The sequence below is a fragment of the Notamacropus eugenii genome, chromosome 1 (assembly GCF_028372415.1).
Source record: "Notamacropus eugenii isolate mMacEug1 chromosome 1, mMacEug1.pri_v2, whole genome shotgun sequence".
Lineage (NCBI taxonomy): Eukaryota > Metazoa > Chordata > Mammalia > Diprotodontia > Macropodidae > Notamacropus > Notamacropus eugenii.
Window position 1 is genome coordinate 220,011,564 of NC_092872.1, and position 18,425 is coordinate 220,029,988.

The 18,425-nt window shown below is 39.8% G+C and overlaps 1 protein-coding gene across 8 annotated transcripts in view; it reads left to right on the top strand.

The window, feature by feature from the left end:
• Positions 1-18,425, top strand: part of FRMPD2 (FERM and PDZ domain containing 2) — a 306,604-nt gene that overhangs the window by 235,717 nt on the left and 52,462 nt on the right. For 6 of the 8 annotated variants that reach the window (XR_011971421.1, XR_011971422.1, XM_072627697.1 and 3 more), the window contains 2 exons: positions 1,760-1,921; positions 3,767-3,938. Coding sequence is in view for 6 of the 8 variants with exons in the window: in XM_072627697.1 (XP_072483798.1) it covers positions 1,760-1,921; positions 3,767-3,938 (334 nt within the window). In the remaining 2 variants the exon portion in view is untranslated. Of the gene's footprint in view, positions 1-1,759; positions 1,922-3,766; positions 3,939-6,288; positions 9,143-18,425 lie in introns of those variants that run through there. The other 2 variants (XM_072627701.1, XM_072627703.1) reach the window with 2 other exon arrangements.

Sequence of the window (18,425 nt, forward strand, 5' to 3'; positions counted from 1 at the left end):
CTTTCTCCCCAGGCAGTATAAGGCTCTGGAGGGAGGCATTGCTGCCATTTCTTTCTTAGCACAGTGCCTTGACATGGAGTAGGTACTTAATGCTAGTTGAATGGAAGTCAATTTGAAGTCAAAAGTCTCATCCTCTCCAGTCTAAATGGTATAGCCAAATACAGTGGTTCCAAGTGGTTCTGTGACATGAATTGTGGAATTTGGTTCCCTTGCTAAGATTCACGACAATGAATTAGACAGGCTATTTTGGGTCAGTCTTTTGCATCAGTGGTGAGACATCCCAATGAGTCATCTGGTATTTCTTTACCCCTTTCAGATTAGTAACTCAGATTGAGCCAAGAGTAACTAGAAATTGTTACAGTTCTAGCATTGTCCAGGCATCTTTGTGAAAGAGTTGGCAAAGGGGAATATTCTTTGATTCCTGACTATAAAACAAGGTGCCAAAATTGGCATCTCCTAGGCCCCTTTTAGTAGTGAAAGTATTATCACTGCTGATTTGAGAGAGAAGAGGTAGTCTGCACCCAGCCCCCTAAGAGGCAGCCCTGTGGATTCTTGAGGACCTTTTTTTGAACTGATAGGATATATCCTTCTATTTCTTCTCTCTAGAGCCATGATTGACCTCAGAATATTGGAGTGGTTGAGCCTGAATGGGGCAGGGGTGAGGAGGGAGATGGAGAATAAGGAGTCCCCAAGAAGCTTCAGGTTTATGGAAGCCTAGCAAATCAATATCAGTTCTAGCTCATGCAACTTTCATTTATATCAAATTCACTGGGAAGAAACACTCTTTATAGTGAAGCAGTGTGGTACACAGTGGAAAGCAGATTCAGAGAACCTGGGTTCAGATCATGACTTTGCTACTTGCTACTTGTGTGAGTTTGGGCAAATCAGAACCTCTTTGAACCTCATCTGGTCATCTGTAAAATGATGGGGTTGCGCTATATGGCCTCTAAAGTCCCTTCTGGCTCTAAATCTGTGATTCCATTTTTATATTAAAAAAACAAAAAAAATCTGCTTTTGTTTTGAAGCCAACAGTTCAAGCTATAAATAGCATCAATAACCATATTTAGATTACACATCACACATCAGCAGTTGCCGCCCTCTTGTCCCATGTCATCCTTGACTCATGAAGATAAATGTTTAACCTTTGTTTCTTCTAGATGCAAAACTAGTGTCCTGTTGCTTTTATAAATAGCTTCGACATGTTAACAGATTACACAGCACAATCCACTGATGTTGGCTTTTGGCATTTTCCATTCCAATTAAAGGATCCCAGGCTGTTCCTGTATTTGCTCAGACAATATTTGTCATGCATGGCAATTTCCCATTTAACAGGTTCTTCACTTGGTGGGAGTTTGTTTCACTGCATTCCTTGTGGTCTATGAATAATTTTTTTTTCTGTGTCATACATATAGAAGTATGAGCTGTGTTTTCATTCCACATCTAATTCCCCAGGCTTTTCTAGATATTAGTTTACCATTTGGACTTTACAGTCTGCCAAGCAAGGCATGTGATAAATATTTGACGATGATTTAGAATGTCTGCAGTATTTGATTAACTTCAAAGAGATCTTTAAGCTGTAAGAGAGGTATCCAGTTCACTGGTAGAGCCCCGTAATTCTAACCTGGGATCATAATTCTGTCTTTGGGACATCAGCTTAATAATGGTGGTTCCTTGCGGTCTCTGGGATGGACAATGAACTAGATAAGATGTAAGGTAAAATCATCACCTAAAAACTGATTTAATTCTTCTGTCTTTATAGGATTATCTCATTGAAGTTGATCTGGAAAAAAGAGGCACAGGGAGCTTGGGGTTTGCCCTAACAGGTGGCAGAAATGGCCACTCATTTCAAATCAAAGCAATTTCCCCTGGTAGCATTGCCGACCTTGATGGAAGACTTCAAGCTGGTGACATTTTATTGAAGGTACTGGGTTTATCTTACGTATTTTTAAAAAATTAATCTTTGTTGAAGCTAGGTTTTTATATTAATAGGATCATATAATAACTATGAATGTGACAAACGTTCAATATTCATATGTTTATGTCATACTAATTGAAGAATATAAGGGCAGTTGGGTAGAACAGTAGATAAGAGTTCTAGGCCTGAAATTAGAAGACTCATCTTCCTAGGTTCAAATCTGGCCTCACATATTTACTAGCTTTGTGACCCTGAGCAAGTTACTTGACTGTGTTAGCCTCGGTTTCTTTGTAAAATAAGAAGGAGAAGGAAATGGGAAACCACTCCAGTGTCTTTGCCAAGAAAACCCCAAATGCTGTCACAAAGAGCTGGACGCAACTTGAAATGACTGAACAACAAAAATTTAAGAACTTAAACTTTTGGAGAGCCAAGACTATGGCATGTGTGTTCTGTCTGAATTCTAGTATGACAAGTGATCCTAAACCTTGGTAAGTGGGGAAATCCCAGGGTATTTCCAGTAATTAAAGTCAATTTAAACCATCATCCAAATTAAATTAATGTTAATTATCTTTAACTAAAAATACATATCTACTGCACAACACTTTATAGGAAAAAGGGTGTTATGTAAGAATTAAGTGCTACTTTGAACTCCAAAGAGTTTATGAATTTGGTGTAATACAGTATGAGCCCCAATTAATATGGCCCTCTACACTCCCTTAGGACCCAAGCAATGCCTTGATGTGAAGTTGGACACTTAGTAAGTTGATTTCCTGGTGACCTGAAAGATTAAGCATGCTTTCTGAAATACCTGGGAGGATGATTGCCTTCAAGATCATTCCATATGAAAATTGGTTGAAAGAACTGGGAGTATTTAGCTAGGAAAAGAGACAACTCAGGGGGTGTGTTATGATAATTGTCCTCAAGAATTTGAGAGGCTGATAAATAAAAGATTAGCATTGCCCTGCTTAGCCCTTGAAAGCAGAACTAGGAATAATGAATGGATGGAAGTTTCAGGAGTAGATTTAGGTTTGATGCGTGGAGAAAAAAATACCTAATAGAGCTGTAAATTGGAATGAATGAGGTTCTCAGACTTCACTGAAGATTTTCAAGTGAAGGTTGAGTAAGCCATTTGCCACTTGTATCGTAGAACAGAGGAGGCAGCCATCCCTGGTGCATGCCTGTGGAGTGTGGCAAGGAATCAGATTAAAATACAATTGGGAAATATTTAACAAAGTAAATCAAATGCAACAGAAAACATTAATATGTGCTTTTCTAAATCAATATGCAGTTGTGGGGATCATAATCTACAATTTCGTGGCCCCTTTTCTCTATTTGAGCTCAATTCCATTGCTGCAGATGACATTCTTGTTCAAGTATGGGTTAGACCAAAAGACTACGAAGGCCCCTTCCAACTCGGAGTTTCTTCCACAACCACTGGAGTTTTAAGTCTATTAAGCAATAGTCCTAAGATAAGGAAGAAAAGGAGAAAAAAAATTTATCTATAGTTTAGTATTTGAAAAACATTTTTGTTTTGAAGAGAGAGCCTTTAGATTTCGATTGATAGCTTTGTTTTGATCACAGTCTAATAGAAAGGTAGCCAGGCTGAAAAAAATCTATGAAATTGTAATTCTGAGGCAAGAATACTGAATGACAACCAAAGCAAAGCTTTAGCTATGTTATTTAGGCAAGATAGAAACCAGATGGGGGCATTTTCTCTTCAGTAACAAGATGAATAAAAAATTATATACTACCTAAATTAATTAATTAATAAATAGATGGAATTAATATTACAATATATGTTCTAGAATTATCTAAGATAGTGATACCCATTTTCTGCATGTATTTCATCAGGTGAATGGCAAATCAATACTGGGTCAACCACACAGGGTGGTTATTGACCTTATCCGTCAGACTCAGGGCACTGTCCGGCTCACTGTCCGTCGGAGCACCGATGTGAATTCATCTCATTCAAGCCATGGCTACAACACGATGTTTTCACGAAGGAAAGATGCAACACTGCCCGGTAGGTCATGATGCAATGCTATGATCCCTTGAGGTCTTTTCTTCTCTGGGACCTGGCTCCATCAGTCACCCTCTACTTCCCTCGTGCATCTTCAATCTCTTCCTTTCTGCAGATTTCTTCCCTTTAGCCTATGAACATGACAGTTCTCCTGTCTCCTAAAAACAAACAAAAACTGAACTTCAACCTTCCCCTGACCCTGTCATTCCCTCAATCCATCATCAATCTCTACTTTGAGGAGGATTTTGAAAGAGACACTTCTCAGATGCTCCATTAACTCGAATTGAGAGAAAGGGCTATTTTTAATCATTTCATCAGCATATCTTCCACCATATCTAGCTGAGCTTGATCACCTGAAATCTTTCACGAACAGATATTCTTAGGATCTTCTATGCCAGGGATTCTTAACCTAGGCTCCATAAACTTGTTTTAATTTAAATATTTTGGTAACTATTTCAGAATATTGTTTTTCTTTGTGAAAGTACATATGCTATTTTATGCATTTAAAAAATTATTCTGAGAAGGGGTTCACAGGCTTTACTGGACAGTGGTCAAAGGGTCCATGGCACAGGAAAAATTAAGAATCCCTTTTCTGGATAATGGATGATGAGGAAGAGAATAATGACATTAGACAGCATTGATATACCACTTTAAGTTTTGCAAAGTGTTTTACATAAAATACCTTATTTGATTCTCATTACATCTCTGTGAGATAAGTGCTGTTATTGTTACTGGTTTATAGATGAGAGAACTAAGACCAAGAAAGGTTAAGTGACTTGCCGGAGTCACATATCTAGTAAGTATATAAGGCAGAAATTAAACTTAGGTTTTTCTGGTTCTAGATCCAACATTCTATCCATAATTAAAGAGAGAAAGGAGGAAGGTGGGGGAGGAAGTGACTTTAGAGAGAGCTGTTTAATGGGGATTATCAAACTAAGGGACCACAGTGACAATTTTTAGCTCAATGTGACCCACAAACGATTATTGCTTGAGATTTATCAAGAGTATGAATTATCAGGGGGAATTCCTAGCTCAGTATAAACAGAAAAATAATTTTAAAAATTCTTCCTTCCTAATGAAAATATACTTATTTTAAATAATTCTAAAAAACATAAGATATGTAACTGTTCTTGAAAAGAGACTGACAATGTATTATGAATCAATAGCTGTCCTGGACATGGCCAGGTCTGCTATGTGGTTACCTTCTTGGCTGAGCAGGAAAAGAGAAAACGAACATACAGACAAACAGCACATAGAGAAGCAGCTCTGCTCCCCTGGCCTGCCAGAAAATAAGGGCATGACAGAAAGAAGAGAGCTCAAAATAGCTTCTGCTCTTATGCCTGTATGTAGAGTAGGAGAGCCAAACCTTTGCTCTCCTGGGCAGCCAGAGGGGAAGGAGAGGAAGTACAAACAAGGGAGAACCATCCTGCTTCTTAGCCTGAAGGAAAGGGCAAGGTAAGGGAAAGAGAAAGAGCAGCACATTAGAGCCAAATTCCTGATCTCTTGCTCAGTCGCAGGGAGAAACCAAAGGAGAGAAGGAAGGAAATGTAGGCTGGAAAACCTGGATCTTGAAAACTCATTTACTACTACTGGTTAAATCAGATTAAACACTTCTCATTAGTATACAGGTCTACAACTCAGTTTCTTTGAGAGTTATCTCTTATCTTCTACATTCAAAGTTCTGTCAGCTCTGAAGGTCTAAGCAAGTGCCAGTGCATGGGGTGGGGTATGTCTTGTGTTACCCATACAGGTTATGTGTATCCAGGGAGTCATGGAGTGATATCTTTGGCATCTCCTCTGCTTCCTCTTGTCCTGGTAGACTTTGATTACTGCCAAGAGAGGAAGTAGAAGTTTAGTGCCAGAGGGTGGCCCCACTGCTTTCCTCAGAGAAAAGTTAGAATTCTGGGTTAGAATTATATCTTCCCTCCCCTCAAATATCATTAGTCTAGGGGAATTGGTTTTTTTTAGATTCAAGCAAAATTCCTGATAGTTATCCCTTAATGGGGAAAGAATGCCCCAACCTATCTATCCCTAGCTATATATCTCCTTTCCCACTAAATGCTGCTTACACAATAAGCACATGTAGCAAATAGGAAACAAACAAATAAACAAAAATAATTATCCAAAGCAAAAGCAAAGAGATTGTAGAAGGTAGAAAGTCCTGAATATGTACCAGACAGTATATAGAGTGAATGAGCTCTCCCATATGGAGTGAGATATCCCAGCTCAACACAGGGAGAGTGACTGTCCTAGATCTAAGGGAACTTTCCCTTGGGGGAAATTTCTCAGTCTCTAGAGTGGCAAGCTGGTGATGGTGACACCTGCTTCTCTACACATTGACTTCTTCCTACAGTCTTTCTTTCCCTTCAGGGACCTGAAGAGAGCCTGGAATTGCATGCCTTCTCTCTGGAAGCTCGAAACTAGAAAGAAGACCAGGATCCCTCTTCACTCAAGCTCACACCAACTGGGCCTCTCACGAAGGCGTGGAGCATTGAGTCATCAATCACCAATGAGTAGATTTGTATATTAATGGGCTTTAAGCCACAGGATACATACTGAAGGAGTAGGAATCAGTTTTGATGGAGTTTCTGCCTCATTAATAAAAAAAAAAAAAAAAGCTGTCTTCTTATTCCAGGCCATGTGACTTACTGGGGCTCACAGTTTTGAATTAAGGGGGTCTTGCCCTATTAATAAATATAAAATAATATTCCCCCTCACATCCACTCCATGACTATGCATGGCCTAATGAAAATGAGTCTTTCCTTAGACCAATTTTCCTAGTTGGAGCTGAGTGAGAGGAGCAAAGTTACCCCCTCTTTTCATTCCAAACAGCTGGAAGGTAACTTGATGTGCTATGTATATATATCACACTATTTCTGAGGATGGCTCAGCAGGCACATTGGTAGCATCCAAGCCCAATTTCATGGAAGAGTAGTTTAGACTTGCTGTATTCATTTCCAAATCACCTATTCACTTTTCAACCTCCTGCAACTTGCTGTCTATTCCCACTGCTCTACTGTATCTTTCTTTCCACACCATTAATGGTCTCTTTTTCATTAAACATAATGATTCCCTTTCCTCTCCTTCCTGCCCATGAACTCTTTTAGCATTGGACACTGTGGACTCCCTTCTCCTTGATTTCCCTGTCTTCCTTAGCTTCCATGACATTTTACTTTCATGATTCTTCTGCTACCTATTTAGGTCATTGATCACAGGTTTAAGAGATTTCAAAGATTTCTCTAGTTCAAGAGTTCTTGCGTGTGTGCATGTGTGTGAATGTGTGTGTGTGTGATGAGTTCTTTTGATAGTCTAGTGAAACCTAGGACCTTTTTTAATTTTAAGTGAATTAAATTAAATATATATGATTACAAAGGTGGTTAAGAATTTAGTGAAAACAAAGATATCAATTTTTCCCCCATTGACCTTCTGAAACCTATCCGTGGATCCCTGTGGACCCCAAAGTAAGAACTTCTGATCTAGTTCAGCCTGTTTTATATATGAGGAAACTGAGACCCAGAGATATTTGCCCAAAAGTATTTGGATTTGCCCAAAGTCATAGAATCGAAATTTGAACTTATATCCTTTGGCTCCAAACCCACTTCTCTTTTCACTTTTTCCTCTTTCTCCATTTCTCCAACTTACTTGTAGAGTTCTCATCCTCCTTTTGCCCCTTAAATAAGGTTGTTCTCTATATTTCTTTACTATGCCTTTTCCCCCCTTTACATACCCATTCTCTTAGTGATTTCCTCGACTTGCTTCCCCCTCCATTCCCACGACTTTAATTATTCCCTCCATGAAACTAATTCTCAAATGTCAACTTCCCAGAGCTCTCTGGTCCTTTATCTCCAACTGTCTCTTAATTATATCCAACTGGATATCTCAGTGATGCCTCAAACTCTGCATGTCACAAGCTGTACTTTTCATTGTCCTCCACCTAAGGCTGCATGTCCATTCTTGTCTCTATTTATCTAGATGCAGCATAGGGCAGGGAGAACAGTGCTGGGATAAGAGGTGAAACCTAGGTTCAAATCCTGCTTAGCACACTTCTTATCTATGTGATCACGGGCAAGATACTTATCTGGGCTTCATTTCCCTCATCCATAAAATAGGTGTTATAACTATTGTACCTACGTCACAGAGTTGTTGAAAGGATCAAATTATACATAAAACTTTGTAAAAGATAGACATTTAATATACACATATATCCCTATACATATGCATATGTACACAGATCTATAGCTATGTGTATATACAGATATACACATGCATATGTGTACATATGCATATATAGGAGATAATGTTCTTTTAATGATATCATCTTCCAGTTATTTCAGCCTTTACTTTCAGAACTGCTGAACTGTGATTTTTCTCTTCTTCTTCCTTCATATATAATCAATTACCAGGCCATATTTCTACTTCCATCGTGTTTCTAGCACCCTCCTCTCCCTTTATTCCAGCTGCAGCCCACCTAATTTACACTTTCATGTCTTTGTCAAGACTGGATGGATAGATAGATGGATGGATAAAGCATTTATTAAGTACTTACTATATACCAGGCACTGTGATAGGTTCTGGGGATGTATAGACAGACAAGCAAGTCAGCCTTAACACTCAGGGGACTTTTATTATGATGAGGGAATACAATACATAGAGGGGACCTGGAAAGATATGGGAGAAAGAGAAATGTTTGGAGAGTCATGAGTAAAGTTGAACTTGGTTAGGTCCCCTCCTGAACTAGTGGCTCTTTGAAACTCAGTTTATCTCTCCCTAGGCCACAGGTTTTGGTGCTGCCCAAGCAGTCTTGGTAGGGCACCTTTGTCATATCACTTCTTCATGATTTTTCACTTTTGAACAAATCATACATAAATACCTGACTCGTCAGGGTTACCCAACCTTTTCATATTTTTCTCTTTCATTCACTCTGTGTTCTAGCAAAGCTTCACTACTTCCTTTCCCTTGTTGAACTACTACCTTGTCCTACCTTTGCCAATACTGCGCCCCCCACCCCAATTCTGGAATAAATTCTTCCCCATCTTATTTGTTGCAGTCCTTTTCAAGGCTTGATTTAGATACTACTTACCTCATGCAGTTGGCATTTAACAAATGTCTATTATATTTAACTAAATTTAAGGATGTGCCAAGTACCTACCAGCTTATCCAATGTGTCATCATTTTAGCCCAAATAAAACCAACCTGGTTCATTTTCACCAATGCAATCCTTATTTTCTTTTTAGGCTTTCCACATCTGCCCAATGCTCCCTGCTAGCCCCTCTATTGCACCAGGACTATTTCTGGTGCCTTTGTATACCAGATACATCCTGGCATCAGAGCCAAAGACTATTGTGCTCTCGTAGCTCCCATCTGCCTGCCTGCCCACCCAATTAATGCTACTTGCTCTAGCTCCAGCTGAAGGAAGCAGGATCCAATCTGTAGCTGTGGGCAGCTCTGACCACAAACACTGCCAGTCGCCAGTCTGCTACTCCAGAATGGCTATGGCTCCTAGAAGGTTGTGTCTCTGTGGCTTCCCTCCAGGAAGTTCAGGGAGAGCAGGAACTGGTCAGGAATTGGCTAAGTCAGCAGGAGGGACACGGTGAGGGAGGAATCAGGGACCTGTGGGGGTCCCCATCACTTGGCTGCTCTCAGGACACAGAGAAAATGGTGCTAGACATGTAGGGACAATTCAGGTCAGAAACAATGACCTTCCTGGACCCTTCCTTAGCTGCCCAAACTAGACTCATACCTTCCCTGTGATATCTGCTTTAAATCAGGAAATATGGGGACAGTTTAGAAGAATATAACCTTCTGGCTTCCTCCCCTTCTTGTCTACAACATAGAAATTATGGCTTGGGCTCTCCCTTCACAGCCATTACTATATCCCTGCCATTGCTATGACATTGCCTTCAGCTTAGCTATTGTCTGGTCTGATGTTCATGCCTTACTCATCCATTCACCCTATCATCAGTGCCAAGTCAGGATAGACAGAGACTGACTACTGGATCCCTCCCTCCATTGATAAGGCCAAGAGCATGCTGGATCCCCAGAGAAGATCTGGGGTCCAGGGCCTCTAGAGAACTCTATCAATAGCTCTAGTAAGCTCCCCTTTCTTCCCTCAGGGGCTGCTCCATTCTTTACTTCCAAGGAGGTAGTGTCTGGACTGTCCCTCACCAATGCCTTCCCCAACCCCACCATTGATTTTGGTGAGGATCCCAGGATGCATGAGGAAGTCATGACCTTTGACTTTTAATAACAAGAGAAGTTTCTTTCCCTTTCCCCTCTTGACTGCCTGCATGTCAATGTCATTGGAACTTTGGGAACACTTCAGGTGAGGCTGCTAGGAGGCTAAAGTAAAGGTGGATGACAAAAGGTGAGTTTTCTTAATCTGGTGATAGCAGTTCACTCCTTTGACCCTGTGAGAAGACGACAGCATATTCTTAATGTGGGTCATGTGTGGAGTGGGATCCACCTGTGGAAGGCCAAGCGCAAGGCCTCAGTCTGCTGTCCCTGGAGTAGAAGTTTTCCCCTGATGATGATCAGGTGTAGAAAACAACATCCAGTGGAAACATGGGTACCAATGGGCCTTTTATAGAATGGTCCTTAGCACGGTACTGGTTAAATAATCTTCTACTCTAAGGAAGGCAAACAAAAAGAAAAAGTTCAGGGAAAATCTGTACCAGGCAATGCTCTTTCTTGTTATGGAAGAAGCAATATTACTCACTCATATAATATTAATATAATGCTACTCACTAATATAGCTTGGAAAATGGCCCAGCAATGCAGAACAAAAAGGGATTTGAAAAAGCAAAATTTTATCTATGTTGAGCTTGATTTCCATCAACTTGCACGTGATGACTGAAACTGTATTCTAACTGCAACTAACTCAGCCAACTCAGTATAGTTTATGGAGAATAAGCTAGATCTGTTCAGGGTATGTGGTGTGGTTTGCCCATCTTTGAGAGGGGTATGAGAAGGTGATGAACAGAGAATTGTGATAATCCTGCTATTGGCTAAGGCAAACTTAAAAAAATGGGAATTTAATATGGCACACATGCAATTTGTCTCTAATTTATACTGGGTAACAAGAACAGTGTCTCACATCTTGAATCATCATACAAGAAGAGACCCAAAGTATAAAACTGCATCAGCAGGAGTGACTTTGGCCAGTGTCAGCTACCTGATCATCTATCTGCTTGGGATCTAGATCTATATCAATCCATATCATCTATATCTAAATAAAGATATATATATATTGTTTATGTATAAAATGAAATGTATTATATATAATATATATGTATATATATAATGGGGGCAGATAGGTGGTCCAATGGATATGGTACAAGGCCTGGAGTCATAAAGACCTGAGTTCAAATCCAGCCTCAGACACTTGACTAACTGTGAAACCCTGGGCAAGTCATTTAATCTTGTTCTCAGTTTCCTCATCTGTAAAAGGAACTGAAGAAGGAGATGATTAACCATTCTAGTATCTTTGCCAAGAAAACCCCAAATGGTGTCTTGAAGAGTTGGATCTGGCTAAAACAACTGAACAACAAGAATACATATATTTACATTAGTAACATACATATCTATATATCTATTAATATACATTAACTAACTACACAGTAGTTAGCATTAAAATATAATGTATTAAAATGTAATGTATAAACATCAAATATATGATATATAAATGTAATATACAAAATAGAGGGTAATAACTATGTAGTATTAAGTATTAAAATATAACGTATAAACTTAAAATATATAAATATACAAAAGAGAGTAATAATTGGACATAGCACTCAGATATAATGTATAAACATGAAATATATAAATATACAAAATAATAACTGGACATTAGTTAGCATTAAAATATAATTATAAATATAAACTATGATATAGAAATATAATGCACAAAATAGAGAATAACTACTCAGTGGTTAGTTTTAATAAAAGAGGAGAAATGATGTCTGTGTGGATATATAAACACACATACATATGTACATATATCTGTATATATATATATATGCATATGTATATATGCATTTGGCTTTTTCCTCTTATTTTTCTTTTTAGAGTAAACTACTGAGAAGCAGCCAAACCTGTGTGGCTGAATATTGTCTTCAGGTCACCTCTGCCCTGATATTCAGGAATCAGATGGTATTGCTGTCTCAGCATCCTTGGAACCTGAGGTGCCACCCCCAAATCTGTTGAGCCTTCTTTGAGACAAACACGCTCCCTCTGCCCAATAAACTCTTATTTGGTCCCAGCACCTTTGATTATGAATCAAAGGGACAAAAATGCCCCCAAAGAAGAGGTTGGTCATCTCATTTCAGACATCCCCCACATCAGGATTCGCTTGCCCAAATTGGGCCACCCCTCCCTCTCACCCTTTAGAGGAAACTGCAGTGGAAGTACCAGTTTCTGTGACATTTAAAATATTTGGCATGATTCAATGGGTTCTAAATATATTTTGCTCTATTTAAAATGTACCGCATCATTCCATAGTGTGGGATTTGGAGCTGGGCGATTGACTGCCATCTGGTGATCAGTTGGAGATTGCAAGTCATCCTCAGGTTCTAGGTAGCAGGACCGACCTGCTGCCCAGTGACCCTCCCATCCAGAGGCATTATTCTTTTTTTCTCAGTAAGTGCAGTACTTTGTTTGCTGAGGTTCCCTTCTACCATTTCCCCTCCCCAAATCCCCCTTTCATTTAGACATTCTGACATTTAAGTCCCCTGCAAGGGGAACACACACACACACACACACACACACCTCACTCACTCCTTTCTATATCTGTGCTTCCCCAAAGTAACACACTACCTCCAGTTATTTTCTTTTTCTTTTCTTGCATTTTAAATAATTTATTTTTTCCAATTCCATGTAAAAACAATTTTTTAACATTCATTTGAAACATTTCTGAGCTCTAAGTTCTCTCCCTCCCTCCCTTCCTTCAGGGAAGAGGCAAGCAATTTGATATAGGCTATACATGTGCAGTCATGCAAAACATATTTCCATATTAGCTATGTTGTGAAAGAAAACCTAGACAAAAAACCCAACCGCTCCCCCCCCCAATTTTTTACAAGTATGCTTTAATCTCCATTCAGCTTCCATAAGTTCTTTCTCTGGAGGTGGATGACATTTTCATCCTAAGCCCTTTGGAACTGTCTTGAATCTCTATGTTGCTGAGAAGAGTTAAGTCATTCACAGCTGATTATTGTACAATATTGCCGTTACTAGCCCTAGTTATTTTTAGAGGGACTCCGAAGCCCATCAGGGAAATATTCAAGGAAGAAAGATTACAACTAAGAGGGAACAGAAGGGTGATGCCTGCAGGCTGAGGCCAACCCAGGCTTCCATGCACAATGCAGCAAACTAGAACCGCCTCTTCTCAGCTCCCTCTCTTACTTCCTCTTACTATTTTCCTTGCTCTCCTAAGAAAGAGTCTTGACCTTTCTTAGGACGCATCTACTGGATGTCAAAGGTCATAGTTTTGAAATGAATTTGATTTGGAAGAGAGGTTAAGTATGTCAACTCTATTAAACCCCTCTTTCCAAGCCCTCCCTCTGAATCTAGTTTTGTTCCAGTTTATTAAATTCTAATCCATTTATCAAATGCCCATTATGTGCTTGTCCTGTGTTAAGCACCAGGGAAGAGACAAAGATCATTGAGATTTGGTCACAGACCTCAGGAAGCTTAGTCTTCTAGGGGGATATGGTATGTATACATAGAGAACAGCATAGGAGGATAACAAATACATAGTACCATTTGTAACTGGAGGAAGGAAATCATAATTACTCAGAGCATAGATCATCAAAAACTTCCTGGAGGTGTTTGCTTTTAAGTTGGCTTTGACAGGATGGGCAGAATTTAAAAAGGTGGAGACTGATACAGAGGGCACCCTAGGCAGAGTGAATGACATGAACAAAGAAAGACCTGAATATTTACCAGGAACCATGAAAGGCTTAGTTGGCTAAAAAAAATAGTGTAAATTGTTTAGGGTGGAGTCAGGGGGTATAGTGTGAGATAAGGCTGGAAAGGGAGAGAGGTTCCATCCTGTGATGGACAGCCAAAGAAGTGGAGACTATTCGATAGATGATGTTTGTCCTTCATCTCCAAAGAAGACCATGCCATCAGAGAAATGATGACATGACTTGCACTTGACTTTGTTTTGAGCGAGGGAGGGCTATGCAAGGTCACCAGCCTCACTTCTCCTCCAGAGCCATCTGAATCCAGTGACCAGATATTCATCAGGATGACTGGAGATGACCCAGAATGAGGCAATTGGGGATAAGTGACTTGCCCAAGGTCACACAGCGAGTGAGTGCCAAATGAATGAGGTGAGATTTGAACTCAGGTCCTCCTGACTCCTGCACAGGTGCTCTATCCACTGTACCACCTAGCTGCCCCATTTGGTAGGTGATAGGGAGATGGTTAAGGCTGTTTATGATGAGTGACCTCAGCCTTAGTAACTGGGAAGTATTGTCATCTGCTGTGAGTTGTAAGCTTGAGTAGACAGGAAGACTTTTAGAAGGACTGTGGAGAATTAGAAAGGCAGCCAATAAAAATAGAATCAAATCGAATCTAACAGCAATGAAAAGCTATTTGAGGTGAAGCAGCTAGGGGTGGTGGTGGTGAAGGAGGGGGACATACATTTATGAAGCTTCTACTATGTGTGTGCTAAGAACTTTACAAATATATCATTGGATCCCTGAGAGGTAGGAGCTATTATTGTCCTCAGTTTTTACTGTTGAGGAAACTGAGTCAAACAGAGATTTTTATATGATTTGCCCAGGGTAACTTGTTTGTAAGTGCCTGAGGTGAAATTTGAACTTAGGTGGTCCTACCTCCAGGCTCAGCACTCTACCCACTGCACCATCTAGCTGCTTACACTTGACATCACCTTGAATTTGAGACAATCTCCAGTACCCACAACTAGAAGCAGAATTAAAGAAATTAGATGGCAAGGTAATGGTTGAGTATTACCATGGGATTGGAGGACATCAAGGGATCATTGGTGCAAGGGATAACTGGATGAAAAGATTTCTCTTCCTGCCCCTGGCCCCTGTACTCTTCCATTCCCAGGGTGTTGCCCAGGTGAGTTCCCTTTTTTCATTCATCTGACTGTGGATTTCACTGGCCTACTCTGGTCCTATTTTCTTAGGAGAGAGATATCCCTTTCCTGGCTTGCCCCAGTTGTCATGTCCCAGCTTACCCTTTTCCTGGTGATCTTAGAAATAAGGCCTCTGCACCTTAGTGTTTAACCAAAAACATTGCTTCTTACCAGTATAAAGCAGTCCCTCTAGTTACTGCCCTTCTGTCTGGTCTCTGTTTTATTTAAAATTGACCCTGTTCCCTCACAGTTGTAGCCTAGTGTCTGCTGCCTTCTTCCCTGGGTTCACCTTTACCTTTCAACTATCAGCAAATGACCCCCATCATAAATGATTCATTTTTCTTCCCACAGCTGGGGCTCGTTCCCTCCTTCTGATCTCCATAGGTCTTATTGGTAGGACTGGGCTAGAAGATGCTTCAAGGGCCATCAGCTGTGGTCAATAATTACTCTTTTTCTAAGCTTCTGGCTGCACCATGACCTTCCTGGGGAAGTGGCTTTCTTCTGAGTTCAGGGTTTCACAAAACTTAAAAGCACATAACATTTACATAGTGTCCTTCCTCCCCACTCTCAGTCATCAGGCAGAGGCATATCATTATATATTATTAAAGTCAGATCTGCTTGCTTCCATATCTTTCAGCAAGAAGAATATTCTACCCTTTACATTTTGAAACCCACAGTTTGTAAAGAGGAAACTGGAGCCCAAGATGGGTGCGGAAAGAGAAGGATAGAATCCAGCTGCTTTAAACAAATTCACATCTCAAGGCCCCAATTAAGTCCTGGGGAGCTGAAAGAACTTGCAGATGTTATCTAAAGAGAACTCAGAGAATGGGAGAGACATTTCAAGAGTGGAAATAGGCAAATGTCCCAATTTTTTTTAAAAGAGAAAATGGTGGATTTTAGAAAGTATAACCTAGTATAAAATTTGACGTCAATTCCTGGCAAACTTCTAAAATGGATTATTAACCAGATGTTTTTTAAGCTCATTGAAAGGGATGTCCTGATCACTAGAAGCGGAAAGGGTTCACCGAGAACAAGTCATGCCAAACTAACTTCATTTCCTTTTCTGATAGGGTTACCAGAACTGTAGACTGGGGAATACCACAGACATAGTATCTCGTTATCAACAAAACATTTTGACAAAGTCTCTAGTGGTACAAATATAAGTGGATTACTGAAGCTGGTTGATCAGCTGCGCCCAAAGATAGATGATTACTGGAGAATTACTAATCTGCAGGAAGTTTCTAGTGGGCCCTCTATCTTGTTTAATGTTTTTGTTTTCTCTTATGATAACAAAGTTAATCATGTTTATCAAATTAAGGGACACAAAAGTGGGAGGAACGGCTAAAATTTTAGGTCAGAATCAAGATTATAAATGATCTCAGCACATTGGAACACTGGGCTGAAATCAAGAAAATGAAATTTAAACAGGATAAAGTGAAACTCTTGTATTAAGTTAAAAAGAGTTAAAAAGCTTAAGGACAGGGCTAGAAAAGAGAGACCTGACTTGACAACAATCCAAGGGAAAAAGACCTGGGATTTTTTGGTTCACCACAAGTTCAGTACAAACCAACAATTCGATATGACTTCTAAACAAACTAACTGAAACTTAGGCTGCAATGGGGTCCAAATCATGTCTTTCTGTGCTGGTCACACCTGGAGAGTTAAATAATAAGGAATTAATCACAGTTTAAGTTGAAAGATCAAGTTATATTTAGTGACTACCAAGAAAAGAAGGGGAGGGTCTAGAAAATCTAAGGGACAGTTGAAAAAACTGGGGGTTTCTGGTTTAGTATGGGGGGAAAGCCTTATAAAGACTAATAGGAAAACTGTCTTAATTTGTTGGAAGGGCTCTCTTTGTTGGAAGATTCAGTTTCACATTGCTCCAATAAGCAGAATTAAGGACAATGATGTTTTATAGACATCTTAAACTCAACATGTTCAAAGTGAGTCTTCTGTTTTCTTCAATCCTCTCCTCTTCTTAACTTTCCTCTTACTGTTAAGGGCATCATCACCCTTCTAGTCCCCCCAGCTTACAACCTAAGTTTAATCTTTGAATCATTATGTTCTTCCCACTCCATCCAATCTGCTGTTGTCTGATCCTATCAAATCAAATTTTTTAAAATATTTATTTATTTATTTAACTTTTCAACATTCATTTCCACAAAATTTTAGGTTCCAAATTTTCTCCCCATTTCTCCCCTCCCCCCACCCCAAAACGCCAAGCATTCTAATTGCCCATATCACCAATCTGCCCTCTCTTCTAACATCCCTTCCTTCCCTTATCCCCATTTTCTCTTTTGTCCTGTAGGGCAAGGTAACTTTCTATACCCCATTATCTGTATTTCTATTTCCTAGTTGCAAGAACAATTTTCAACAGTTGTTCCTAAAACTTTGAGTTCCCACTTCTCCCCATCCCTCCCTCCCCACTCATTCCCTTTGGGAAGTCAAGCAATTCAATATAGGCCATATCTGTGTCGTTTTGCAAATGACTTCCATAATAGTGTTGTGTGAGACTAACTATAATTCCCTCCATCCTATCTTGCCCCCCATTGCTTCTATTCTCTCTTTGGATCCTGTCCCTCCCCAAGAATGTTGACTTCAAATTGCTCCCTCCTTCCACTGCCTTCCCTTCCATCATGCCCCTCACCCTGCTTATCCCCTTATCCCCCACTTTCCTGTATTGTAAGATAGGTTTTCATACCAAAATGAGTGTGCATTTTATTCCTTCCTTTAGACGAATGTAATGAGAGTAAACTTCATGTTTTTTTCTCTCACCTCCCCTCTTTTTACCTCCACTGAAGTCTTTTATGAGATAACCTGCCCCATTCCATTTCTCCCTTTCTCCTCCCAATATATTTCTCTCTCCCCGCTTAATTTCATTTTTTAAAGATATGATCCAATCCTATTCAATTCACCCTGTGCTGTGTGTATGTGTGTGCGTGTGCGTGTGCGTGTGCGTGTGTGTGTGTGTGTGTGTGTGTGTGTGTGTGTAATCCCACCAACTGCCCAGATACTGAAAAAAGTTTCAAGAGTTACAAATATTGTCTTTCCATGGAGGAATGTAAACAGTTCAACTTTTATAAGTCCCTTATGACTTCTCTTTGCTGTTTACCCTTTCATGCTTCTCTTGATTCTTGTGTTTCAAGGTCAAATTTTCTTTTCACCTCTGGTCTTTTCATCAAGAATGTTTGAAAGTCCTCTATTTCATTGAAAGACCATTTTTTCACCTGAAGTATTATACTCAGTTTTGCTGGGTAGGTGATTCTTGGTTTTAGTCCTAGTTCCTTTGACTTCTGGAATATAATATTCCATACCCTTTGATCCCTTAATGTAGAAACTGCTAGATCTTGTGTTATCCTGACTGTATTTCCACAATACTTGAATTG